We start from the raw sequence: 26,750 nt of genomic DNA on the forward strand, positions 1-26,750 counted from the left end.
ATACGAGGGAACGATTTTCATAGTCGATAGTCATACACAATAGTCATTCAATACGTTCATCATGATCCTGATAGCCGATCAGCTCTGGCCCTCAGCGGCCCGAGAACCAAAGCAGACCCTGTACTCCAAATGAAAAGCATCTCCTTCATCCAAACTCCGTGTCCCCAATACCAAAGACGAAATCAGTCGTCAAAATCCAAGTCGCAATTCTCAAAGAGGCCTTCATCATCTCCGTCGTTATCGTTCGGAATGCCCAGAGTCTCGTTGGCTTCCTTTATCCAATACGGAGTCGGGCCCAAGTTAGTCGCGGTCGGGGCAACCTCCTCGTGCAACATGACGGATTCTGTGCCCTCGCCAAGCCTGGCGCCCATCCAGGCGTCCTTTCCGTTGCAGTTGAAGTGTTTGTCCGGGAGCTCCGCGACCTTGGGAGGCATGCTCGGGTTCTATCCGGGACCAAACATCCACGAGGCGGCAGTAGACTCTTCGAAGCCTTTGAATTCTCCCTTCTTGCCCCACTGGGCGCTTCCTGTCTGGGAAGGCACTGCGGAAAGGACATCCTTCTTTGTGTGCAAGTCGTACGTGACCATGTTGCCTCGGGCGTCGGGGCGTGTCTCGGCAATGGGGTCGGGCTCGCCGGTGTAAGGGTTGATGAGACAGGTGAGGCGGCCGATCTCAAACGTACCGCGGTAGCCATTGTGGGCGAGAGAGCGCGCGTTGGCGACCCTCATTGCGATCTCCTCGGCTGGGGATACGTAATGTCCACCTTGAGGGTTTATGAAATGATGCGAGTGAGAACTAGGGCACGATGTACTGAAGAAGTCGTTAGGAAGCACGGGAGGGGACTGGCTGCTGAATGAGGACGAGGTGAAGGGGCCATTAGTGAACATGGGAGGAGGAGGGCTGCTGAATGAGATATTGGACATCACTCCTGCTTTAGTCGGATCCTGGCGGAGTTGGCTACCAGGTAGGACGTGTGTCGTAGGGATCGGTTCATCGCTGGTCGACGAGTCGGAGCTGATTTCAATCGGCAGGGGAGGCAACTTGACACTTCGGAGAGACGAAGGGATCGGAGGGCTGCTCGAGTTGGGTGGCTTCTGGGGGCTGGTGACTTTGACGACTCTGGCTCTTCGGTTCTTGTCCATTTCTGGATTCGGGCAGGAATTAGTGGGATGAAATGAGAGCGATTGGTGACGGGTGCTTGGATGGGATGAATCTCACGAAGTCGCGCCCGGAAGCGACGTTGCTGTCCGGATGAGAGCGCTGCCACCATCGGGTTCTGCATTGGACGGCCATTGGGGCTGAATGTCGTTATGTTCGCTGTGGTGAGTTAGTAGAGACCAAACGCGGAGGATCAATGAGTTTTGGGGTGAGACGTACGCGACGGGTACTGCGGAGGTGAGGTACTCATGATCGAATGTTGAAAGACCGCGACCGGGCCGTAAGGACTGGATGTGATCGAATTTTCTGGGTAAAATCAGTTTGATTCCATCCGATTGTTGGTAGCTGATGAGATGAGACTCACGGAATGGATGTTGTAGAGATGATGAAGGTATGTTCTGGCTGAAGGGAGTTGTATATTGGCTGAAGGGGTTGGAGACCACTGGGTTCGCTGGTTTTGGTCAGCCAGAATCCGATCCAGCCCGCGAGTGCTGCCTTTGGGAAGACGTACGTGAACAGAACTGTGAAGGTGAAGAGGTCACACTGGGTCGTGAGGGGGTCAGGAATTGGCCGCCTCGAGCTCTTGCCGCAGGGCTGCTCATGGGAGCAGCAGCGCGACCACCACCACCACCGTATGGTCCCATATCTGCAACCGGAGCAACACCTGGAATACTGTGACTCTGAATACAAATGCCAGGAAATTGTCTCTTGTTGGCGGGGATCTTCAGGTTCTGACGAATATCGTAGGCTCTGTTTTGCATCAAATTTTCAGCTTGAGAGTTCGGAATCGCATCGTGTTCAGATATCTGATCCACTCGATGCTGAATGTGATCTTGAGCTGTAGATCTTGTGACATGTGGATTTGAATTGCCAATTTTGGCCGCAATCTGGGCTTCGTGCTGTTGAGACTCGTCCATGGCGAACGGACGAAGACTTTGGGTCCTTCGAGTACCAATTGGGAATGCTTCGGGACCGAAATACCGCTGCATGTGTTTGCGTTCCTTCAAAGTCTGACGCTGGGTAGCCTTGATAGCTGAAAGGCTTTGTAGTTTCGCGTTGTGTTGATGCTTTGTCTCAATCTCGGTGACTCGGCCTTTGAGTTTGATGCGAGGTGGAAGGTGGAAGAGGGCTAAAGATGTGGGAAGGTGAGAGGGCTTGATATTTTGATTGCTTAGTCGTCATTCGTGATCCATTATGTAGGTGTATATGATCCCGAAGCACCAGAGGCCGTCGGGATCGACTTCGGCTTCAAGGGGAATCTTGGACATCACGGGAAAGTCTTGTTGATGACAAGGACGAGAAACGCTGGTCTGTTGTATTCATCTTTGAATGGTGTGAACGTTGTCTTTGTCGCTTGGACTTGCTTGACAAGGGAGTGAGGGTTCATGAAGTTCAAGTCTCAATATTGACCCATGGCTGATGTCAAAGAGCACACGCATCAACTCGATGCTGTTGAAGTTTGATGTTTAGTCATTACAATGCCTCAAGCTAAGGCGAGAATCTATTTGAGAGGGCTAAAGTTTTATCATGAGAAATTGGTATTTGGTATGATAGCTTCCCATTGCCATTGAAAAGGGAGACGAATAAACCTCATCAGAGTATTGAAGACAGCAGCTCGGCAGACTTTGCTCCTGGTTCTGTCGTCATCTAGACCCTTCATTTGCGCATGACATGACGACTCCTTGGTTGTCTTCAAGCATTTGGAAAGTCATTAATGGAGTGAGCCAGGGGTTGATAGAAAGGGGAGAGAGGGCACTTGAATCATTCGGTGGACTGTCTCTCCTCGAGCTTTAGATGTGAGATTTGGAAACCCAGTGAATATCAAACGTAAACCTATTTGATGTACATACATCAAAAGATTTCAATCACTCGCTGTGGAATGTAGTCAAATAAACAGACCTCCTCACCCTGGAAATCTTCATCATCATCCAGGTCGTCAAATCCGGTCTCCAGCTCGAGCTCGAATATCCCGATTCTTTTGTAAGCCGATGCACCACCATCTGACGAGCGCCCTTGACTGACCTCAACCGGCCGGAGAAGCAATCTGAGTATAGTCCAATCGGCAGAGTACCCGCATACTCTCTTGATCTCTAGCGCCATGTATCCATCAGAGCCGGAAGTCGTCTTTGTGGGATTGATATCCAAGTCATCCAAGCAATCGAGATGACAGCTGATATTTCTAGTTTTCATGAGCTTTACCCCTGGGTCGACGATGCTCTGTGGGCTCTGAGGACTGGTGATGTCAAAGACATTCTCCGGATCGTTACTCGAGTCTCCTGCAGAATGATTGATTCGAGTGGCCACGGCGAGTCTCCCACGAAGCTTGAGCCGACCTGAGTCGCTACGGACGTCGCCATAGGGTGCTTTCTCATTCACAGGCTCGGCAGAGATGGACAAGACGTCAGTGTTAAAGACTTCGGTTGCATCCGTCATATCGCCCTCCAAAGTAGGGATTTCCCAGCCGTCGCCCAAAGTCACGTATGCCCTTACGCCGCTATTGACAGCAAACCACGACCATGATGGGCCCTGGTAAACCAAAGGCCGGCACTGCCTCTCAGATTGTTCAACCCTCCAGAGCAACTCGTCGCGGATGTTCCCTTTCCAGAGACCCGCGGCGTATTCATCACCGGTTAACACAGAAAAGCGCTCCGCGACCCCTGACATGGCAAGAGCACGGTCTGTATTGAAGGACAGGTTACGGCTGGTGTAAATGTCCACCAGGGCACCCCAGGGCGATGGGTTTTTTAGGCTGTGGCTCCAATTGAACGAATCCTGCCTTAGGTCATTGGGCTCCGCGATCTTCCTCCACCCGTCGGCTGCACCTTCGCCGACGTGGAGCCCGTATAGCTTGTCGTGTCCGGTAATTGATGGGATAGGTTCTTGACAGCTCCACCTGGTCTGTCGAGAGCCGAATTCGACAATCCTGAGTGACAATAGGCGTTCTTGAAAAGTCCACCCTCGTTCGTCAATGGGTTCGTGGCCCGTCTCTAACTCAGCCAGGGTTATCGATCCCATGTTGCCCTTTTCTGACTGCCATGAGAGCAGGAATGCTTGTTTGGACTTCGTATATGACTCTCTATACTTGAGAAAACCCTCCCAAGCAGTCTTGGCTCTGGATGCCATGATGGTAAATGAGGCTTGACCGTAGATGTAGGGCATCTTTGCAATTTCTAAAATCTTCTCTTCGTTGCCTTCATTTTGAATGATACAGAGAGCATCAACCCAGATATAGCGAACTCCAAGCTGCGAGCAGACTTTGACGGCATCCTGGATGGTACGAGGCAATTCCGCAAAGGGGATATCCTTCGTGAATGCTTCCAATGTAGACGTCTCGCATTTTACCGTCTGATTACCGCCCCAGCAATAACTCAAAGCTGCAAATCTTGGTAGAGGACCAAGATGCTCTGTGTCTTGCAAACGTAGCGAATAGCTTCCTTTTGCAGAGCTTGGGTCAATATAGATCAGCCTGACGGGCCTGAGTGCTGACGGCCCAGACTGCGCCTTCAATTTACGACACGTCTTGTGCTTGGCCTCGCACTCACTCAACCAGGACTTGACCGCTGGCAGGCAATACGCGGGATCGTTTTGTATCGGCCGCGTCCAGAAGTCTCTGGCCGCTGGATTATCGTGAGGCGTGTAAATTTGCAGACCTTTGACCGTCCTGTAAGAGACGAGCTTCGTGCGCGGGTCCCAGAGCCCAAAGTATTCTACAGTGAGGACGTCCGGCGTATGGTCTCCCCCCATACGGAACGGAGGATTCGTCTCGGCTACGAGAACATAGTCGACGTATCCGTCAGTGCGGTTCCGGACGGCATGGCGCAGGGAAGGAAGCCTGTAGTCTAGGTCCCTATCAGTCTGGCCGTGAAACTGCTCGAGCTCCTCCAGATCCATCTGATAGACCTCGCCGGATGTGTTGTCGGTGCACTCGCCTACATCGGGCCGTGCGATACACTCCCCATCAAGAATCCAATCTATGAAAGCGCATGTTTTCTGCTGGACGAGCAGGAGATCCGCGAGACTGGTATCGAACACAATCTTGTTCCACCTCGCGTCGTGTCTGTCGCTCCGGTCGCGGCGCGGGCTCTCGGCTTCGGCGCGGATGAAGAGAAGTCTTTGGCACCATTCGCAGGAATGAGGCCGGGACGACATGGAAGGCATAGTTTGCGAGGAAGTCACGTTCCTGGAGATCAGGGTATCAGGAGGACCCTGACCGCGAACACGGCATCTGAGGGCCGTGATAATGATATGCTAGTTGACTGCGGCGCCCCGCAATCGGCGAGAGGAGTGGGCTAGGTTGCGTCTGCATGTACAATAAGCAGCTGGGCTGATAATGCGTGATTGTGGATGCCTGCAGACTTATGCATGTCAGATAATGGTCCAGCTACCTGTTGGCTTGCTAAATGCAATGACTGGCCTGGACAGCGACCTCGTTGAATGAGTGGATGAAACCAACGGTATCCCCATGGCGATGATGTTCGAAATCTTCCTCCACTGAAGAGGAGTGGACTTATTAAAGTGACTATTGGAGATCATAGCGACCTCACTTCTTGAGGAGATCCTCAACCTGAGACGTAATGTCCACCATGGAAAAACAAGTCCTGTTTCCAGCAGTGGAGCCGGCGACAGGGGTATCCCCAAAGAACTCCTCAACCATGAACAGACTGTCGCCAACTTGTACCGGGGCAGTGACAATCCCCCCTTGGGCATCAGAGGAGTTACTCGGTACGGTGCCAAGATGCTCAACAGACTTTCAAGATCACGTCCTTGGACCGCAGAATAGTCACGCCTTTGGTATTCTCGGCGACGAGCAAGACTTTCCCACCATATCTTGGCGGCACGTATATGGCATCGGTACTCACCAGCGTCGCATTCGGCGATCTGGGTATGAGCACAGGAGTGCCCTTAACCGCCTTCATATCGAAGCGGTAGATCTGGGAGTCATCGTTGCTATTGGAGAGCAAAATGTTACCAGTGCCTACGAGGCTTGAGAAGCCCATTTTTGTGTGTTCGATTGTCGCAGGGAGATACCAAGGGACGACGGCAGAGCCCTCGCGGTCGACTTTCAAGATTGTTCCGGGGAACGACCAGACGACGTACGTATTGCCGCGGGCATCGTGCTCAATGCCCTGGAAGCCTCCGTCAACCCTTTCGTTACGGATGTCATGTTCTTATTCCACAACGCATGTTTCTTCGCCGGGTCATGGTTGATGATGAAGTTGTCGCCGGATACGTCTTTGCGCCGGCGGCGGTGTTGAAGGGGCCGGCGGCGTCGACCGCACTAGAGACTAATTTGGTGCGGTATTCCACCTGCACACCACCAATGTGTAAGGCAGGGTTGTGTGTGGTGCCGTCGAACGTCAATATGTCGAGCACGGTCCCATTGCAGGGGTCCTAAACCACAATCCTTGCGTTGAACATTGGCCTGGCCTCAGCCTTAGCACCATCGTTGATGTAACCTTGTAACACGTATGCTTGCCCAAAGTAGACGATGCAGTCGTTGATATCCCAGTCCAAATTCTCGGGGCAGAGCTGGTAGTGTTGGTTAAAGAAGCTGCCCTTTTTGAGAGGCGGGAATTGTCCCGATGGGTTTGGAGGACTCTCTGCTTGCGCCGCTGAGGACAGAAGCATGGCAAGGGCAGCTGTCAGGTACTTGGGGCTACCCATCGTGAGCTGTGACCAACGCTACGGGCGTCACACCAATCGCAGAACGGTCGAAGCGAGAGACGCAAGAATGAGGACAGCCGACACATGTCACTACCGTCTAAGTATCTTCTTCGGGTGACGATAAACATGGTTAATAAAGCAGGCGACGAGACTCAGATCTTGTCGAAGTGTAGGTGGATATTGCTTGAGGGAGTATATTTAACTGATACTCCAGTCGTTTCTTCATATAATATGCCTGGACGTTTGAGGCGACGTGCAGGTCACAGATGTCGACATTGGCAATGGGAAGACGCTCGAGCTTCGGTTGGAAATTTGATGAATAGCGACTCGTTCTTCAGCATTACATCGGGACTGTTCTGAGTGCAGCATTTCACAACTGCAGAATTCTGTAATCAATTGAATGGCTAAACAAACGTTTTCTTGAGCAATCGTCCTCGCTTGGCTAGGTTATACATAGTAAGCAGATGTAACCTGAGAAGCTCAGCATGTGCCGGAACGTGGAAGTAGGGATGAGATCATGGCTAAAAACCAAGTACGGTGGTGAAGGCGAGGCTGAAAGGATTCGAGTTCAAGAATGATTTGAGGATGGTGTGCACGTTAGACGGCCTGAAAATATGGCAATCAATGTCAAACACTGAATTAATGAACGGCTAGCCCATGGAGCTTTGGAAATACAGGTTGCTATTTCCCTTTGACGTCTCTAAGCTCCCGCCTGGGTGCACCGTTTGGACCCACTTGGCGCGTCGCTAAGCTTCTGGTCATTCCGGCTCGCTTAGCCACACAAGGAAGGCGCTAGGCGCAAACCAGCAGGTGTGAAAACGATCAACAGGTCTTCGGCGCTAAGCCGCCGGGTTGCGGGGATGATGCTACTATCGAGCGGGGTATCTCCACACCGTCTTGAGACACGGACTCTCCCACCTCGTCCCGAATTCTTGTCCAAAGTCTCCATCTGCTTCAGCCTTCAGCAAAGGGCCTCATTCAGATATGAGGTCCACTTTCGTTTAAATGGTCTCGTTTACGCTTGTTAAGACAGTCTTCGTTATGTTGGCAGCTCCCTCCCCTGCCGGTGCTCCCTTGCCGGTGAAATTTCAATCGGTTCAGTTCATCATTGGTCACCCAAGACGGACTCACTGAGCGCGGGTTTCATCACAAACGTTTCGGCCTGGCTAATTTTCCGAGAATAAGCCTGGCGAGCCCAGGAGCGTGCTCGAAGAACTGCCCGTCTATCCGTTCGGAGGTACACAATGTCTACACAATGCGCCTCGGCTGGTCTCCCTACCTTAAACACTCACACGTGGGCGGGCGGGCGTTGCCCCCACTGAGATCGTCAGCATTCAAGGGGGCTCCCGTCTATGATCTGGATCGAACCGTAGGAGCACGAGCCACTTGATACCGGAAAGCTTAGCTCTCGCGGCTCAAGCACGCCCGCAAGGACTACACAACCACCCAGCGTTGTGCTCCGCGAACTGTCAATACTTCATCTCCTCTCTCTCTCGTGCCTTTCAAAAGTTTTTGCTAGGGCCGCTCAGACAATTGTGGGCCTGATAAGGTCAGGGACCTCGAGAGACATCCTCTCATCAAGGATAAGAACTTTATAGATTAGAACATTCCGCTGTACGCCCCTGTTCTAATCTATAAAGTAGATTCATTTACTGATACTGTTAGCCAGGTAATATTCCCTGTTTTGTCTTGGCAGCCACAGCGAAGACTTTTGAAAGACACCAAGTCCGAGATCGGACGGCCCGTCCAACGTATCGCGTGGCGTATGATTGCTCCACTTCAGCAACGAATCCTCAGAAACAAATTGCCCACGCATTTCTTCTGGTTGCCGAGACTTTGGGCAGGACGTTTCGCGGCATGGCTAGATCGACGAGCATCGCTCTTTCTGGTACATAGAACCGACGCTTCTGCAGGCTGCCAAGTCCAGGATAATGCAACACCAAATCTGTACCTACCGCCGTCGCTCAAGTGTTATCTGATATCGCCAGCCACTGGACGAGGGGTAAACATTGAGCCTTTCCGTCCCAAGACATGGCGTCGAGCTCAAAGTGTCTTATCGTCCGTCTGTCTCTTCGAATGCTACATATTTCGTCCGTTGTGTCGCATTTCACAGACGTCCTTGACCAGACTGCTTCTCTTTTGCTTTCCGTTCCATAACTGATTTGCTTATTTTCTGTCTCACCCCTCTTCGCTCAGCATTTCTAGCCGGTTGCTGTCTGTCTGCTTTTGCGCTTCGATACCGTCAATTTTACGCTTTCCAACATCGGCCGGCACAGGCAGCTGACTCTTCTGCTTGCAAAGGCCCGCAATGAAGGCATCAGTCATGCCAGATAGGGTTGTGGAGTTGGCGCCCGCGTCCGTTGACGAGACCGTAGTCGTAGTCCAAGATGGGGTCCGGTTGAACGCCGCGGGCTACAAGGATCAGCTGAATCGTCAATATGGATTTTTTGGGCTGGCAAGCATGGCCCTGACGGTTGACAGCGCCTGGGTCGCCCTAGGCTCGTCCATTTCCGTGTCGATTCGTAAGTTTTATACACCGCCCGCTCGCTCATCAAGTCGGGACATCGTAACGAGCCGGGATCAATCTAGTCAATGGTGGCCCACCCGGCATCATTTACGGCCTAATTGTCGCCGTCTTCTATTACTCCCTCATCGGCTTGAGTTTAGCAGAGGTCAGTTTCTCGCAACCCAATTCTATCCCCACTTGTTTCGCAAACAATGTAAACCACGGTCCTGACACCCTCTTCCAAGCTTGCTTCGTCGGTCCCCACCGCGGGCGGCGTCTACCACTGGGCTACCATCGCAGGTGGTCCTCGCTGGGGGCGAGCCCTCGGTTTCTTCACCGGTTGGATCAACTTCTACGGCTGGCTTTTCTCGCTGGCATCCCTGATGCAAATCGCGAGCAATGTCGCCGTGAGCATGTACGCCGTGTATCACTGGGATGACTACGTCATCCAGCCCTTCCACGTCTTTATCGGATACCTCATCATTCTGTGGGGGTCTGCGGGCTTCACTGTATTCGCCAACAAGTACGCGCCATATACCCAGTATGCCGGAACGCTATTCGTTTTGATCGGCGGAGTCGTCACCATCATAGTGTTGGCCGCTATGCCGAAGCAACATGCGAGCAATCACTTTGTATGGGGCTCTTTCGACGAGAACAACGCCACAGGATGGTCTGGGGGCGTAGCTTTCCTCCTAGGCGTTCTCAACGGTGCCTTTACGATCGGGACTCCTGACTCGATCACGCACATGGCTGAAGAAATGCCGCACCCCAAAAAGGACCTCCCGAAAGCGATTCTCCTCCAGATATCCTTGGGATTTGTCTGTTAGTCTATAATTCGCCGATGTGCTAAACCATGACTGACTTGCGATAGATGCCTTCTGCTTCGCCGTTGCGCTTTCGTATGCCATCACGGACATCACGGCCCTCCAAGGCGGGTCCAACTCCTTCCCGCTGGCCAACATCTACGTGCAAGCCACTACGGGCAGCAATGGAGTCCGAAACCCAGGTGCAGCATTCGGTCTGCTGTTCATCGTACTGGGCTGTACGCTGACATGTTGCGTGGCCGCGAATTTGACGGTGAGCTAATTCTTCCCCAAGCCTGTGATGGCCTGTTTGCTGAATCATTTTCAGGCTTCGAGGACTTACTGGGCGCTTGCCCGCGACAACGCTGTACCTTTGTCAAGCGTCTTTGCACAGGTTAATGAGCGTCTGAGTTGTCCTGTCTGGTCAACTTTGTTTGTCTGTAAGTTGCTGCGATTTCGTTCTTCGTCCCCAAGTCTTTGGAGACTAATAAGTACTTTCCAGGTGTGGTCGCAACCGCGCTGGGCGCCATACCGCTCGGGAGCTCAACAGCTTTCCTAGCACTAACAAGTTCGTTCATCATTCTCACGACCGTATCATACGCCATCCCATTCGCGGCAAACATGCTCTCGGGCCGGAAGTACTTTCCTAGCGGGTCTTTCCACCTGGGCAAGGCAGGATACCTCATCAATGGCCTAGCCGTGCTCTTCATCGTCTTGTTTGACATTTTGTTTTGTTTCCGTAAGTTCTCGTCCGTCATAGTCTCTTCATCACGCCCTGACGAAATATTCAGCATTTGTGTTGCCGACCACGGTAGCAACGATGAATTGGAGCAGCGTCATCTTGGTGGGAACGGTGGCGATCACGGGGTTATGGTGGGCAGTCCACGCAGTCCATCATTATCCTGGGCCCAAAGTGATGGGGCTCTACATCGACACGGAAGGCGTGAGACCGATTGCTACAGAAAAGGATGTGGCGGCTGCTGCTTCTGCTTCATTGGAGTCGAAGGAACCTCACGCATTACAATGATAAACCTAGAGCTTAATGCCTAGGCGGGAGGGGGTTGCGCTGGACAAAGGTCGCTTCATAATAGAGGTTTGATATATTCTAATTAGTTAAATAATATTACCTTTAATAGACACAGCCTACGTAAATAATGCAATATTAATATTAACTTGACGGCAAATAGGCGCCTTCCGCTCTTTTTAAATAAAGCCCATTATGCTGGCAGAGCAGCCTTCCTTAGCTAAAGGTGCTGATCCAGCAGAGATCTCAAGGGTGAAAGTAAGTCTAACATTAACCACCTAAATTTGAGGGTTAAAAAAATGTTCCTTTACATTCATATTAAATACTAATACAACGAGGGGCCATACTACCAGCAGAGGGACCCCATAGGGACTCACCCTTCTGTGTGGCAGCCGAACAGAGCTCTGTCCAGCGCACCCCCTCTCCCGGGTAGGTAGAGAGAGATTCATATAGATCAAAAGCTGAATGAGTTCAATCCTTGTTTGACTGTTGAACTTATCGAAGAGGAAGAATCAACAGCGATCTGTGACCTTATCCGTTAGTAATTAATTGAAGCCTGTTGAGCAGACTGAAAGTCACACCGAGCGCTCGGTAAAGGGTATGGTGAATTGGCCAATCAGACACAGCTGAACTCATCTTACGGTACGTACCCCGGAATCCCGCAATCATGGATGCGTCATGGCCCTGCAGCTGCGTCTATCGATAAGAAATCAATCGCTCGCTGCGAAGAATCTCAAGCTCCCCAGGTTCCTCAGTCGCAATTCTCTTTCCTTCGCCGATTCTTCCAACCGCTTATCCTGCGCCTCCCCCGACTCCCTCGACTTCTGCCCAACCACCACACGAACCACATTTGACACAATGGGCTCTTCCTCATCAAAAGCTGCGCAAGGCGCCGCGCGCAAATTTCCGACCCGCGCTCCGGGCGCCGTGCCACCACCGTCTTCCGCCGTAAGAGCAGCTCCCGCTCCTCCTCCGGCGCAGCCCGCGCAGGCCCGGTCACAGGCAAAGGCGTCGGCCTTCACGCCAGAGGGTAAGGGTCCCCGTTGATGAAGGAACTTGTCCAGGTCAAATATGACGGGAAACCTTGAAGCTAAACCATTGCGACCTAGACGTCACCGCCGAATTCTCCTCGCGTCTCCGCCAAATGGGCGTCGTCCAGCCGAACCCGACCTTCTCCTCCACCTCAACCGCCGGCAGCCCCGTCCCCGGTCCCGGTCCCGGCCCGAGCCCTCACGCCGACCTCATTCAGAACCCCGGCCCGCTCTTCCCTTCCACCTACCGGAACGCGACGCTGGGCACCCTCGAAGCTCGCCGCCGGCTCCAGCAAGAGGCCGACGCCGAGTTTGACGGCCTGGGCCGCAGCAGCAGCGGCGGGAGAGAGTTTTTGGACCTCAAGACCATTATACAGATGCACCTGATGCGCGATAGAGGACACTCGCCTGCCGAGATTGAGGCGAGGTTGGATCTGAAGCCTGGCGTGGTGGCGAGGTTAGGAAGGCCTGGGATCACCTCGCCCGCCTGATTCGGCGTCCAAACAAAAAGGCCTCCAAGAAACATGTAAAAGATGTAAAAAGTGTATTTATAGGTATACTGCTCTACGAAAAACGAAAACTCCTCGACTCCTCCATAGTCTGGAAATAATTTCGACTAATCATCCAAAACCCCAAGAAATCATGAACCCGCTTTTTCTTTTCCGTCTTTTTGTCTCATTCTTCTCCACGTTTACCAGGCGCAGTGTCCGCCATCGATGCGCAGGTCGCTGCCGGTCATGAAGCTGCTGGCGTCGCTCAGCAAAAAGACGGCGGCCCCGCGGTACTCGCCGGGCTGGCTGAGCCTGTTGAGCATGTTGTGCTTGGGCCACTCGACCTTGCGCTCCGGGTACGTCTCGAACAGGGCCTCGACCATGGCGGTGACGATGTAGCCGGGCGAGATGGTGTTGACGCGGATACCGTGGGCACCCCACTCGGCCGCTAGGTTACGACCGAGCTGGAGAACGGCCGCCTTGGAAGCGTTGTACGCGCTGTGACAAGCATCGTTAGCCAAATTGTATTCCTGTGGAAGGAGTTGCGTGTTTGCGGCAAAGAGAAAGAGAAAAGCTTACGGGCAGATCAACCCCCTGTTGGCGACGGTTCCGCTCATGCTGGCAATCAAGACGATGCTGCCGCTGGTCCCGAGGCGGACCATCTGGCGCGCGACGGCCTGGGCGGTCATGAAGGAGCCCGTGACGTTGACGCCCATCATACGGTCGACGTCCTCGGCCTTGTACTCGAGGGCGGGCGTCTCCTGCTGGATGCCCGCGGCGGCGATGAGGCCGTCCATGCGGCCGTGCTGGTTTGCGATGCCCTCGACAATGTCGTTGAGCTGCGCGACGTCGCGGACGTCGACCTGGTGGTAGGACAGGGAGGTGCCGAGCTCGGCGGTGGCGCGGAGGGCGACCTTTTCAAAGTCTGGGTCGGGGGTGGGGAGGCGGTCGATTGCGTGGACTGGGGGGCGGGTGTTAGTCTTGAGCTTCGTTGACTTTGTAGGCAAACTTGGAGAGAGAGAGGGGGGTTTGCAAGAAAGTTTCGTTGTTACCTATTGCGCCGGCTTCGAGGAGAGCTTCCGCCTGCGTGAGGCCGAGACCACGCGCGCCGCCGGAGACGACAATGACCTTGCCCTGGAGGCTGAACTCGGGGAGGCCGCGGGCGACGGTGGGTGTGGTGGCACCGAGGCCGAGGGACTTGGGGGTCGAGTGGAAGCTTCTCTCCTGCGCCACGAGGGGGTTCGCGGGAGCTACGACGGGGGCTTCGACGGGTTGCACTGCGAGTCTGGATTTCCTTGGGGTCAGATGAAGTCCAATGAGACGGAGCGGCCGGACGCGGGATAGGTACCGTGACATGCTGCTGCTGGCTTCAACAAGAGCTGAAGGAGACATTTCTGTTTTTTCTGGTTGTTCCGGTATGCAGAGAACTACGGGTGAGAGACGAAGCCTTCTTCTTCTTTCGCCTTCAAGTGTTATTGAGTTGCGGCTGGTTCAGTGAAAGGTAGATGGACGACGGAGGTGGTTGATGGCTGGGTGAGTGAGGCTCAGACAGACCAAGATAGGAGGGTATCGGACCGAAAGGGTTGATGGTTGAAAGTCAATGGGAAGCTGGTAGAGATTACTTGTTGTCTATAAGAAGAGATGAGTGGTGAGAATTGTGAGTGAAAGTAAGAGAGACTTGGGAGGTAGGAACACATCGTGAAGTCGTCTTCTTATACATTGTGAAGGCTACCTTTTCCCTTTCCCAATGGGCTGAGCTTCCCCGCACCAACACCACCACCACGTCTCTCGTCTCATACGCTTCCACGCCTCCCCCTCCCCTCAGCGTCTCAGTTCCTCCCGTCATGCCATGCTCATGAGCAAGATCAAGATCAGCATAACCCGAGCACAATGGGCATCTGTTAGCACCAACGGGCTAGCGTCGGCCGAAGCGGCACGAACAAGGGATGATTGGACTGATGGAGCTGCGTATGGTGTGCTGTCTAGGATGGCTTGGTGTATCTCTCTGCCGGTCCCGGAAATGGAATGGTGACGAGACGCTGGGCTCGCTCGTGTGTGCAGCATGCGTAATGTGTGCAGAGTGTCATGTGTGCAGAGTGTCAAGCTCGAAGCTCACTTCGCCTCATCTTTTCTTAGAAGCAGACCCCAGTATCACCGTATCGATTTGCTGCTCGTTGGAGTCTTGTGCGGGACCTGCAAAAGTAGGTCGTTCGTCCACGCCGGCGGGTGCGTTTGTTGCATGGGCGCAGCATGGGCAGCAAAAGCTCCAGACTCTCTCTCATCGAGGGCTAGAACCTTCAAAGATGGGTCTGCCATGTTCGAGACAGGTCATGCGGGATGTCAGATTTCAGAATAGAGGTTGAACCCCCCCCTTCCCCCCGCCGCCTTGGCCCCTGTGTCTCTAATGTGCTAACCCCCCCATTCCAAACTGCTTCCACAAGCTCCGGGAAAGCAGTTGGACGCGCCCCCCAGTGATAGTCTGGTCTGTGCTGGAGGACATGGGGGCGGGCAATCGGGAAGACTCCACCTTGGACCCCTCCGCGCGGCGGAAACTCGACCGGTGCCCGCGGTGCGGAAAATCGGTTGGTTTACCGAAAGAACCACTCCAATGGCATGAAACGGAAAATGGTGATTCGTTGGGCTGCAGAGACACGACTTGCCTGAACTCTGAAAAAGGGTACAGAAAAGCTCAAGGGTAAGCTCTCGTGGGGCTTGGCCCATTTCTCATTTCCAAATTCATCTCTGGCGCTGGGTCGAACACGCCATTGGGACGGAACTGCGGGTATTGTTTCTCAAAGAGTCAGAGTTGCCTCGTGAAGCTTCGTAAGAATGAAAACTCGAGGGACCTGAACTGGGTCTGAAGTTCTGAACTGCAATGTAGGGTCCAGGGACCAGAACTAATCTCCACCCCATCATCGTCCCTGTCTGAGAGTTCCAGACCAACACAAAGTACGTTGCCAAGGCCAAGTTGCCTTGGCTGCGGAAACCTACACGCACACATCCACATGGCCACTAGACACTTGGACCCAGAAACTAGAGTTTTGAGCAGTGGGGAGACAAGTTGCTGCGTCCGGGGGAGAATGCGGAGTGCAGTGTTGCTTTGCGCATGCGGACCAGGTCCACCGGATTGCTCCTTTGGGAAATCCGAGCTGCTCATCCCTTTCATCCCTCCTCATCCCTACCTCACTGTGTACTCCATGCCGACCAAAGCTCAGAACGAGCATCAAGTTACTTTCCTGATGTGACGATGTATGGCGTATCTTGGCCTGCGCCACCAACAAACTGGAACCCAACAAAATGAAAGAAAAAAACAAATCCCAAAGATCGGTCAGCAACCTAGACAACCAGACACTCAAAATGTCTGATGTCTTCGTGACGCCGCAGGATCTGCTCGCCCCCCTATTCTGTGCTTCATACGGATATCCCGTAAGCCGTCCCGGGCCGCAAGTCCGCAACCCAAACCTCCGAACGAGCAACGCGCAAGCCTACGAGGGTCCGACGCTCTCGTGACTCCCGTGACTAGACCGACATTCCCGGCCAAGACCAGAAGACCACTTATCCTCCAACCTCTGCACCCCGGCGTCGCCTCCCTCCCTGGAGATCCACCGCTGCACGCCCCAAAAGGCCTTGAGGCACGACATCCCAGCGCAAAGACCTCGAACCCGGTCGGCAGCCCCATGACGGCCATCTTCCTCCTCGCCAACTGCCCCTTTGCGTCGGCCGCCGCGTTCGGGGTCGCCACCAGCATCACCCAGAAGAGCATCCCACGGATCCTTTTCCACTTCGTCATGCTCACGTGTAGCAGGGCAGGATACGTGTCTTGGGACACCTCGGCGTCGTAAAAACGCGAAATCTGACGCAGTGACTTGATGGACCGGCTGTAAATCGGAGCGGCGATCCTGACGGTCTCAAGGATCCGTTCCTTTTCGGAGGCGACGATGGCGACTGGGTGGGTCTTGCTGCTGCTGCTGCTGTGCCTTGTTCCCGCAGCTTCTCGTACAGCCACGATGCGGTTGATCGGATCTTTGTTTTGCTGGCCGCCGACGCTGATGCCGATGTGACGGAATCCGTGAGGAACCGCACGTCTTCCAGAATCTTGGCCGTCGCGGCGTAGATCCCGAGCTTTTCTGCGATACTCTCGAATCGTGATGAGGATGCCAGCAAGGGGCTGTCGTAGCACTCTGGCCAGATCGTTGGGGACGGTGAGCGCTTCATACCGGGCCGGTTCGTGGAGGTCTGTCTCAAAGACACAAGCAATCTCATAATCGGTTCTTCCCGGCCATCAGTCAGACTTCTATTAATTTGACACAAACTAACATTTGCTTATAGGTTCATGATTCACTCGCCTACAATGTCTCTCAGCCCTCGCATGCCTTTTCGAAGGCTAACTATGCGCCTGATGCCTCTCATGTGAGCGAACATGCTTTCATCGGTACCCCAGAACCACTTGGATGAGAGTCAGGTTCTTGTTAGAAAACTTGAAAAAGCTGTCCCTCTGAGATGAATTTGAGAAGTTGAACTTGCCTCCGTAGCGACCAAGTTCATGATGCACCGGACCAGCTCAACCGCGATAGCGTCAAACGGCCGCCATATGTAGTCTGCAATCATAGACAACACCCAGGACTTGAGCGCGAGCCACTCCGGGCTCTTTGCGATTTCCACCCCTCCTTCGAGCGACTGGGTGGTCGATGCCATGAGGATTTCAATGTTGTCAAACCAAGAGGATTGAAGCATCTACTGCAGAACCTCCTTGAGGAACACGGGCGGCTGGCTCCGGCCATCGATCGAAACCATGTTCGGTGCGACGAATTGAATGTCTGTGGGCGGATCCGTCAGCACATCTTCTGTGGCGCTTCAAGGGTGATAATCACTGATAGTCTTACAGAAATTCAAAGGCTCTGTTGTTCTAGGTCGCTTCAGGGAGTGGCAGGCCATGCAGAGTCATTACTTCTATGAGGATACCACCAATGGTCGCAGAATTGTTATGGAAGAAGGACAGGGGGCTCACCATCTCCATCGAGGAAGAGGTTAACGCGAGCCTTTCCCCTCACCACTGCCCGTTCTTCTTCTCGATTGCATTTGCAGCAGTATCCTTCTAGCCGTGCGTGGTCATGGCCTGTCATGGATTTCTAACTGAGCTCTTGCCTGCAGCGAGTTCGGACTGCTAGTCTTCCCGGTAAGTCCAGAGAAGATATGCCAGGCAAAGCGGTGGAACAACGGCCGCGTGATGGCGCCTCTGCCTGCTTCCCTGATCTCGCGGGGAGCGAGGACAGCTCAAAGATGAGGACCTGCGTCTCTTAGGCCGGCTTGGGGATACGTGGCTTGACCTGGCTGATGATATACTCCACGTGCGGGAACCGTCTCGAGCAATTGACGCACTACGCTTCGGGCTGTCGGATTTTTCACTACGACCTCTTCTTTATATTTAGTTCTGCATGAAGTCGATGAAATTTGAGTGATCAGTTTCGGGTCGTCCCGGGGCATGTGATAACGTTACACGGCGGTTGGACAAGTTTTGATATGTGATCAGCTTTGTTAAACTCCCCTTCTGCTTCCGCTTCTGGGATGCACGACTTCTGGATCCTATCCCGCCAGTTCGGGGGCGAAGGCGGCTTGGACGACTCAGAGGCCATGATAGTTGGTCATGGTTCTCAGCTCAGCATGTTGGGGCTGAGGCAGAGATGGAGGGGACAGAGAGCATCTAGATCGGTCCTGTGAACCACTGATATGCTGTCAATTCAGTCACGGCTGAAGTTGAATGAGATTTGGTCATGTCTCGATTGGGAGATAGCATAGGATAAGCCGAGCAGCCACGTTTGATATCCTCGTAATACATATTGCGCTACTTCATGTTTTCTTTTTTGGATTGATGCATTCGGTACCTTATTCCCCTCACCCACCGGCAGATGGCGCGCTTACTCGCCACGTGCTTGCATGAAAAGGCTGTCAGACAGATCTGTGGTGAGATGACGTCCAGCGGTGAGACGGGGAAGATGCGAGATGAATCTAGCGCCTTCGACAGTTTTCGTGCCTAGTAACCCGCTAAAAAGAATGAGGATGTTTTTCTATAATAGAACTGCTATTCGCATCACGGCATTTGCCTCCCTTCTTTCGCCATCAAGCGACTCCAGTGAATTGCATTTAAGCACTCAATTACAATCATGACCGATCAGACGGCACCTACTGTTAGCGGCAGCTGCCTCTGCGGCTCGGTCAAGTACACCGTGGCCGGCGGGTTCGGATTCGGGGTTCTCTGCCACTGCAAAAGCTGCCGCAAATTTACAGGTTCGTCGTTTGGCGCGAACAGCTTGGTGGAGACAAAGGTACGATAAAAGACCTCATCATCTCTCTCATTATCCTATCTGCCAGTTGCTAACCCGCTTACTCAAATTCAGAACCTCACTGTCGCCGATCCCGAGAAGAAAATCCAGGTCTACAAGGCCAAGACGTCCAACTCGGGCAGGCCGCTGGCCCGCTCGTTCTGCAGCGCCTGCGGCTCTTCGCTCTTTGTCGCCAGCGACGAGGACCCCGGCCGGATCGCCGTCACGTCCGGCACGATGGATGACGCGCAGGGCGTGGAGGGTGTCGACGGCGACAAGCTGTGGAAGCCGAATTTGGAGTTCTTCTGTGTACGCAAGGCGAAGTGGTTGACGACTGAGGGGACTACCCAGAAGGATATGATGTGATGGTGGATGTAACATCATCTCAGTCTCAGATGGCCTCGGTATTATTGATGTTTATGGCGGGTGGGAACTAATTACACGATAAAAGTAGCTTCGTCTGGGCGGTCTCGTTCCATCTCCTGACTCAGATGCAATTCAGAGGTAGGGCAGAAATTTTCTCTGCCTATGGTCGAAAGCCTGGCTCGCAATCTTTGGTATGATGGATCTTTGTGCACTAGACTGCGTGCGTTGAAATCGGCTACAAGCCATCTGCGGGCTCATACTATCGGCACCATCGGCCGTGTCGAGCGGCGGCGTCGGCTCCATCTTTTCGAGTGGAGATCGCCTCCTCCGGTCGGGAACGGCCTGTGATTGCTGGAGAAACTTGGGCCGAGCTCAAGCGCCATCGAACATCAGCGAGCTGCCGGATGGAAAGCTTCTTATGAATAATTACGATAGGAATTCTTCCAACGATCATTATTTCCATCTTGGCATTGCCAATCTAGATGTAACATCAGTCTCCTTTGACATCGTCAAGATGACCTCTCACGAGGATGGACCAATCTTTCTTAATCCCATAATTCCGGGTTTCAACCCAGACCCGACGATCTGCGTGGTTCCGGCGACAGATTCAAGCCCTACAACGTATTTTCTATCGACTTCCACATTCGAATACTTCCCAGGCTGCGCCATATATACGTCAACGGACCTCATCAACTGGAAGCTCATCGGGCACGCACTCACTCGCAGAAGCCAGATTGAGCTGAGGACCGTTGAGCCGGGAGCCGGGAGCTGGGCGAGCACACTCCGCTATCGACCCCAGGAGAAGCGCTGGTATCTTGCCAATGGGATCTTTCAGAGGTATCGACCGACAAGTGATGTGAGAGGAACCCGTTTTACTGGACTTTTGAGGCAATGCTCATACATCATTCGTTCAGGAGCGCATCTTCCCACGGGGGTTCTATGTTTGGACGGACAATATCTGGGACGAAAGCTCCTGGTCAGACCCTGTCTACTTTGACAATCCTGGATTCGATCAAGATGTGAGCAGCTTGCGTGATCCAGACACCAGCACAGCTAATCAAAGTTCCAGCTCTTCTGGGACGACGATGGAAAGGTTTACCTCTCCACGACAGTCCGCATGGGAAAGCGGACCCCTGGACTCAAGTTGAAAGACTTTGCCATTCACATTTCAGAAATTGACATCACCACGGGAAGAACCCTCACCCCGCCGCAGGTCATCCGCGAATCCCCACATGGAATCGCCGAAGGATCACACATCATCCGCAGGGGCAAGCACTATTATCTCTTCACCGCCGAAGGCGGCACGGAAGCCGGCCATCAAGAGTGGGTTTTCAGAAGCCAGACTAGTCCATACGGACCATGGGAAGGGCAGGGCAAGGCTCTGTGGTACAATGGGCCCAGCGAGGAGGTACAAAGGACCGGCCACTGCGATGTCTTTGAAGATGGCGGCGGTAGGTGGTGGGCTGTGCTGCTCGGCGTTCGCCCCGTGAAAGTCGGGGATGGATATCTCGAGCCGCAGATGGGCCGGGAGACGTTCCTAGTGCAGGTGGACTGGGAGGACGACTGGCCAGTCTTCAACAAGGGCCGCAACATTACACTCCAAACCGTCGGCCGAGAGCTGATTCAGAAGGCTGCTGTTGCTGATGCCGACGGGATCAAGTGGAAGGCAGACCTATCCAGATCCTCCCTTGAGATTGGCTGGTATCAAAAGAGTGAGTTTGGGATCCGCGGCCTTGCTCTGCAGGCTGAAGCTGATTCTCTGTCCAGATACGCCGATCAAGCCCTGTCATAGCCTGACGGAGCGTCCGGGCTTTCTGAGGCTCTACGGAAACTGCTTCGATCTCAAAAGCCCCGAGTCACCAGCACTTATCTTGAGGAAGCAGACATCATACAACGAGATATTTAGGGCTAAGATGCACTTCAAACCCAGTCGGGCAGGGTATGAATCTGGCATCACGGTATGGTGGAGCCAGTACTCCTATGCCACCATTGGCATTGGGGCGGTCCAACCAGAGGATGGAGGGCCTGCCGTCACAAAAATTATTGCGAGGGAGCCTACGGGCAAGATAAATGAACTGAAGGTATGTAATGGGTCATCTAATCACTTTCAAAGCTATTTCTCATGACGAAAGGTCACGCATCCCCTAGCAGATGCTGCAGCATCCTCCCTTGGTTTGGATCCGGCACAGCTGTCCATCACCACCAAGTCCTCCGAGTATGAAATGAGTCTATCAATTGGTGAGATTCAGACGAGTGTCAAATTCACATCAGAAGCGTTGACTGTCTTCCCTCCCGTCGGAGGGGCTTTCTGCGGCGTCATGTACGGCATTTATTCATTCGGACAGAGTGAACCGGTGCTTGACCCTTCGGATTTTAGGGACATTGAAATCCTGGAGGCTTGATAGTCAATGTTAACATGATCAAAAGATCCTCCAATGTTGCTCTGTAACCTAGTTCCTCATTACCTGCCCTCTTTGGGACGTCAACCTGTCTGAAGCCACAAAGAATGAAAAGCCTGAAAGACATTCTGTGAACCTGGAAAAGCTTGGGCTGGGTCGTATTGGTAAATAAACTTCCTCCAAAATGATCCCTGGATTTCATCCCAAGTCACTTTGAGTTAAAAGCAATCTCATATCGAGGCGAGAGATGAGCTGCAGCATCCACACAGACCCCCCTCTCGGACGCCCTTGACCTTGGCGTCGCGGATCATCAAGAACCGCGAATGCTACTCTCAATTCTGGTGTAGGCTTCTCTCCGAAAAGCCTAAGCGTGCAGGTATGAGATTCTCAGAGTATCGCTTTGACTTCCTTGTTGCAGTGGCAAGTCAAACCGATTCCTTCTAGATTATTTGTTGCTCGGGAGGCTGGAGCATGTAACCGATGCGCTTGGTAAGCTATGACTTTGGGTGAGTGTCAAGTGAGATGAATATACATCTACATACCGTAGTCACAAGTCTTCGACGATCGTATAAAATAGCTGTCTTCTACTCAAGAGACTGATCATCATATTCTTCGAGAAACTCTTCCTTCAATCAATAGGCAGTGACTCCTCTTTACTTATACTGCTTCAGCCCACGTCAAAGAGTTGCTCTGTCACCATGGCATCTTTTATCAAGTCGAAGCATCTTGAGACATACCTAGAGAGATAATGTCATCTTTCAAGCAAAGAGTTTGCCGATAGGATAATTCTCATAAGTGGAGATGACTCCGGCATAGGGGCCACCATAGCCCGCTCCTTCGCCGAAGCCAGCGTCGCAAAACTCATTCTCACCGGCCGCACCGAGTCCACTCTGCAAGAGACATCAGCCGCCCTCCAAGCGGACTTCACCCACCGAGAAATATCCCACCACGTATATAGCGTACGACTTTCATATCCCCGGTATGAGCGGCTACGGCGCGAGCAAGGCTGCGATGCTGCGCCTGGCGGAGGTGGTCACCGATGATGTTCCGGCGTCCGAGGCGCGCATCGTCTCTGATCATCCTGGTGCGGTGTAGTCGGGTATGTTGGTCAAGTCTGGGCTGAAGCGGAAGATGACGGATGGGTACCTTAGGTTGAGGGGGATTTTGTTGTTTGGAGTGCTTCGGAGGGGTCGGCGTCTCTGAATGGGCGGATGGTGTAGGTGAATTGGAACGTTCCCGAGTTGATTTTATGGAAGGGTGTTTTACTTGAGAAGGATCTGTAGATGACCAGCATCAAGGAGTAAAAATTACGTGGAAGCTTTCTGGCTTTGTAGAGGGCTTGGAAGATCTTCTTATATAAGCGGTATGGTCGGTCAAGATTTGTGTCAACACGGTGTTTGACATCCATTCCAGAAAACGTGCCTCGGCGTCATTCGTGTTTTGGTCAAATTCTTATAACGTCTTCAAGTTTGTTTTCGCAAGCTCTTTCCCTCCCTTGCTGCTTAATTATGAAGACATGCTTGCCAAGTGAAGGTTCTCATGCCAGTATTGGTGCAAGGGTTTCTCGGTAGGAGAAGTTCACGTGGCATCTCGTTTCAGTCTAGCTAATTTTGGCATAAACATCTTTTGTTGTTTGCTAAGCGTTGAATCGACTTGAGAACAAGTACCTTCATTCTTGGTATTCAAGCAGTACTCCCATCTTCAACTAAAGTATGCAGCCTCACTGATTGCAGATCATACGGACCTCTCAAATTCAAGGGTGAATATGTACAACGAATAGAAGGCTATCTAAGGGTTTGATCAAACGAACAACTTTGATGTGATGATCAACCACTACATTCTCACACGACAATACAGTAAGATGTCTACTAGCTAACTTCGGCGACGTGATTGGTGACCAAGCAAGTCCACTCATCGGTACCGTAGTAGATGGTGTTGCCATCGTTGTGCGTCTGGCCGGTGCTGATGGTGTCGCCCAGCTGCCAGAAGGCGTCGCCGGCCATGCCGGGGGTGGCGACGGAGGCGAGCTGCCACGGCCTTTCGAGCGCGCAGTGGTTGGATGGCGCGCCATCTAGTGTTTACATACTTGATCAGTTTCTTTGTCTGTATAACACTTATCAAAACGTCTGATTTGCGACTCACATTCTTCGAAGAAGCAGGGCTTGTTCGCGGCAACGCAGGCCTTTGCGTGGTCAGCCACCCACTTGCTACCAGTGTCGTATGCAACACCCCCTGTATATCGTCAATAAGCTTTTCACCCATTCTCCAGAAGAGCGGTTAGACCTACATGAGTTGGGGTAGAAGTGGAACGTTCCGAAATCCCTAAACACAGATCGAGCATCAGCATCGCAGATACCACCACAGAGATAGATCATGCTCAAGGGAGTACTAACAAGGTAGTAATGTTCAACAGACCAACCCAGTCTGTTCCCTCGCCAAATTGATAGGGGTAGGACGTGTCGCCAGGGAGACCCATGCCCTCGTCGCCGAGAGTCACCATGTGGTTGGGGTCGAGCGACTTTACGTATTCGGACGTGGACTTGGCCCAGTTGTAGATGACAGAGGTGGCGCAGCCCTGGCAGCGGGGCTCGTTGGCCAGCTCCCACGCGAAGATGGCGGGTGACGCCTTGTACCGGTTGACTACGGTCTGGACATACTTGAGGTACTGGGTCTGGGCCGCCGTGTTGGTGTACCAGCCGTTGTGGTCGCCTCCGAAGGCGTTGATGTAAGCGCTCATTCCACCATAGTCGTCCCTACAACTACATCAGACGAGGAATAAACAGCAGGCGCTTTGGCAGGAACTCACCAGTTGTTGACAAAGTTGATGATGAGCTTGATGCCATTCTTCTCGGCGGAGGCCACGACGGTGTCCAGACGTCCGAGGCCGTTGGCGCCAGTGTTGATGGTCGAGCCCGAGGCACTCAGGTATTGGAACCCTTTTAAGCTTTAGCCTCAAGAGACAATCGAGAAATAAGCCCTGAAAAACTCATACAGTTGTCACTCTGTGGGATCGTGTTGACATCGCTGAACCCCCAAATACGAAGGATCCTGAGACCCGAGGTCTTGAGATGGCCCAGAACAAGGTCCACGTCGGCCGCATTGGTGAGGAAACTACACCAGTAGCAATTCGTGCCGGGGTAGTACTTGGTCACGCCGTCGATGCTGAACTTGGTGCCGACGGCCTTGGGGACGCCGGTGCTGGGCGGGGCCGTGGCCGTGGACGTCCGGGACGTTGTTCCGACGGACGATGTGGTTGCCGCGCGGGTCGAAGTCGCGAGAGTGCTGGAGCGGGATGTCGTTGTCACCGCAGTGCCTGATGGACACTGTAAGTTTCTCGTACATCACTGCGGCGAGCGTCATTGAAGAAACATACCGGGGAGGCACTGGGAGTACCACTGGCTGCTGTATGTGCAGACCGATCCGGCAACACATGTCGTTGCTCCAGTCCAACTTTGACCGCCGCATTGTCCATACAGGGGCGCCTGTGCAGAGACAGCGGCCGCGAGGGCGAGCGCACCAGCGACAGCGGACTTCATCTTGGAATCAATGTGTCAATGCTGTTTTTTGATTGTGAGGAGATACTGAGATTCATTTGAGATACCGGTGGGATGACCGCTATATTTGTATTCCAAGTTCAGAACTCCGCTTCGCAGCACTGTCATGTCCGGAAGCGCCTCGCCGGATCGACGTCTTCCATGGCCCGCTTCGAAAGGCCTGTCATGTTGAGACTTTTGAAATTCCATCAATAGCGTCTCGGGAACACGTGTGAATGTAGCCATGTCTCACGGTGCTGGGTCCTTGGATCGACTAGACTAGTCTGCTCCGCAAATCGAGAGGATGGGCATCCAGGAGGAGATGATGTGGAGGGCCAGGACGGTAGGAATGAGCATACGTTCAATTCAGCTCCGGTGACAGGTGGGCCGACAGGCCCAGCGCAACCGTATTTCTGCATTGTATTGCATATTTTGGGCAGTCTATCGGATGCTCCAAACGGAACTACCGGGAACCGGACACCCACGATCTACGGTTGCGAATCCCGTCAATCCACCACGCAGTTATTCCAGTGTGTAAGTACGTGATGGAATGCAATCGACAGCCCTCCCCGCAGCCACGGCATCAACTTTGGCAATCGCGGTAGGGAATGAGAAGCGATAGCGAGGTCAGTGGCGAGATATTGTGACCTAAGTTTTCTCAAGAAATGTAGTAAAACAAGAACGAGGCAGATTGCCTTTCTTGGTGTAAGTTCCGCCTCGACATATGGGGCTGCAACGGCGGAGCGTCGTTCGCCGCAACCCGCATTCGAACATGGTCACCGTCGTCGACCCCGCTAATGGACAATGACCACGCCGAGCCCTCTTCTGATATTTACCCTCCAAAAGATTCAAACGATAGCATCAAATGAATTCTTTCTTTGTTTGAAGGGGATATAAGCCGAGAATCCCGTCTTCCAAACTCAGAAGCTACCACTTGTATGACTTTTGTGCTTCATCATCGCAGCCAGAATCGACAAGTCAAGAATTACACCATCTCAAGCTCAACCATGCTTGATTAGATCACTCAAGAGAAAGGTCGGGAGAGCCGAATGAAAGGTCGATGAAGCGCTGTAGAGAATACGGGATTCAATGTTTCTGATACAACGCAAACTACGTTCCTTCTTGTGCGAATACCGCCTATCTGCGTAAACCTACCTTGGAGGAAAGCACGAATGATACTTATATCGCTTCACCTGCCCTCCTCATCAAGTGCCTGGGGCATGGGGTCAAGGGATTATAAGAGGGGGCCATGTAACGATACCTATGGTACTCGGTCATGCACAACCGTCGCTTAACCTTTTGTTCGGCTCCCTGTGACTCTTTTTTGCTTTTTCTCAGCATGCATCTAGGAGTTATTGATTCACAGTTTCAAATGTGGCCTATTCTCTTCTTTCTGGTGTATCTTGAACAGAGTGAGTTCTCTTCTCGATGCCTCTCATTCTTGTTTGAAAAAAA

General features: G+C 52.9%; 9 protein-coding genes across 9 annotated transcripts; 3 read left to right on the forward strand and 6 right to left on the reverse strand.

Moving 5' to 3' along the window:
- Nucleotides 1-182: 182 nt before the first annotated feature.
- On the reverse strand, nt 183-2,075 carry CORC01_13453 (uncharacterized protein; the record flags this gene model as incomplete). Its single annotated transcript, XM_022625070.1, has 6 exons — nt 183-443; nt 543-1,144; nt 1,219-1,298; nt 1,378-1,387; nt 1,523-1,600; nt 1,670-2,075. 6 exons carry the CDS (start codon nt 2,073-2,075, stop codon nt 183-185), a joined length of 1,437 nt encoding a protein of 478 aa, XP_022468426.1.
- Nucleotides 2,076-3,009: 934 nt separating this feature from the next.
- Nucleotides 3,010-6,822, reverse strand: CORC01_13454 (uncharacterized protein; the record flags this gene model as incomplete). Its single annotated transcript, XM_022625071.1, has 6 exons — nt 3,010-5,383; nt 5,703-5,722; nt 5,907-6,105; nt 6,187-6,303; nt 6,389-6,465; nt 6,556-6,822. The coding sequence occupies 6 exons, from the start codon at nt 6,820-6,822 to the stop codon at nt 3,010-3,012; spliced, it is 3,054 nt and encodes a 1,017-aa protein (XP_022468427.1).
- Nucleotides 6,823-9,130: 2,308 nt separating this feature from the next.
- Nucleotides 9,131-11,158, forward strand: CORC01_13455 (choline transporter; the record flags this gene model as incomplete). Its single annotated transcript, XM_022625072.1, has 7 exons — nt 9,131-9,344; nt 9,412-9,494; nt 9,574-10,150; nt 10,200-10,405; nt 10,460-10,571; nt 10,634-10,870; nt 10,923-11,158. The coding sequence occupies 7 exons, from the start codon at nt 9,131-9,133 to the stop codon at nt 11,156-11,158; spliced, it is 1,665 nt and encodes a 554-aa protein (XP_022468428.1).
- An 855-nt stretch (nt 11,159-12,013) lies between these two features.
- On the forward strand, nt 12,014-12,677 carry CORC01_13456 (uncharacterized protein; the record flags this gene model as incomplete). The annotated part of the gene is made up of 2 exons (XM_022625073.1): nt 12,014-12,185; nt 12,265-12,677. 2 exons carry the CDS (start codon nt 12,014-12,016, stop codon nt 12,675-12,677), a joined length of 585 nt encoding a protein of 194 aa, XP_022468429.1.
- Nucleotides 12,678-12,877: 200 nt separating this feature from the next.
- Nucleotides 12,878-14,069, reverse strand: CORC01_13457 (short-chain dehydrogenase; the record flags this gene model as incomplete). Its single annotated transcript, XM_022625074.1, has 3 exons — nt 12,878-13,175; nt 13,257-13,638; nt 13,730-14,069. The coding sequence occupies 3 exons, from the start codon at nt 14,067-14,069 to the stop codon at nt 12,878-12,880; spliced, it is 1,020 nt and encodes a 339-aa protein (XP_022468430.1).
- Nucleotides 14,070-16,088: 2,019 nt separating this feature from the next.
- CORC01_13458 (uncharacterized protein) lies at nt 16,089-17,372 on the reverse strand (the record flags this gene model as incomplete). Its single annotated transcript, XM_022625075.1, has 3 exons — nt 16,089-16,162; nt 16,245-16,948; nt 17,230-17,372. 3 exons carry the CDS (start codon nt 17,370-17,372, stop codon nt 16,089-16,091), a joined length of 921 nt encoding a protein of 306 aa, XP_022468431.1.
- A 1,466-nt stretch (nt 17,373-18,838) lies between these two features.
- CORC01_13459 (beta-xylosidase) lies at nt 18,839-21,765 on the forward strand (the record flags this gene model as incomplete). Its single annotated transcript, XM_022625076.1, has 7 exons — nt 18,839-19,000; nt 19,073-19,306; nt 19,878-20,219; nt 20,278-20,382; nt 20,433-21,075; nt 21,131-21,444; nt 21,496-21,765. The coding sequence occupies 7 exons, from the start codon at nt 18,839-18,841 to the stop codon at nt 21,763-21,765; spliced, it is 2,070 nt and encodes a 689-aa protein (XP_022468432.1).
- A 755-nt stretch (nt 21,766-22,520) lies between these two features.
- On the reverse strand, nt 22,521-22,842 carry CORC01_13460 (uncharacterized protein; the record flags this gene model as incomplete). Its single annotated transcript, XM_022625077.1, has 2 exons — nt 22,521-22,652; nt 22,726-22,842. The coding sequence occupies 2 exons, from the start codon at nt 22,840-22,842 to the stop codon at nt 22,521-22,523; spliced, it is 249 nt and encodes an 82-aa protein (XP_022468433.1).
- A 788-nt stretch (nt 22,843-23,630) lies between these two features.
- On the reverse strand, nt 23,631-25,298 carry CORC01_13461 (fungal cellulose binding domain-containing protein; the record flags this gene model as incomplete). The annotated part of the gene is made up of 7 exons (XM_022625078.1): nt 23,631-23,833; nt 23,905-23,994; nt 24,050-24,084; nt 24,156-24,515; nt 24,569-24,698; nt 24,755-25,075; nt 25,136-25,298. The coding sequence occupies 7 exons, from the start codon at nt 25,296-25,298 to the stop codon at nt 23,631-23,633; spliced, it is 1,302 nt and encodes a 433-aa protein (XP_022468434.1).
- Between the last annotated feature and the right edge of the window lie 1,452 nt (nt 25,299-26,750).

The sequence above is a fragment of the Colletotrichum orchidophilum genome (assembly GCF_001831195.1).
Source record: "Colletotrichum orchidophilum strain IMI 309357 chromosome Unknown Scaffold_193.1, whole genome shotgun sequence".
Classification (NCBI taxonomy): domain Eukaryota; kingdom Fungi; phylum Ascomycota; class Sordariomycetes; order Glomerellales; family Glomerellaceae; genus Colletotrichum; species Colletotrichum orchidophilum.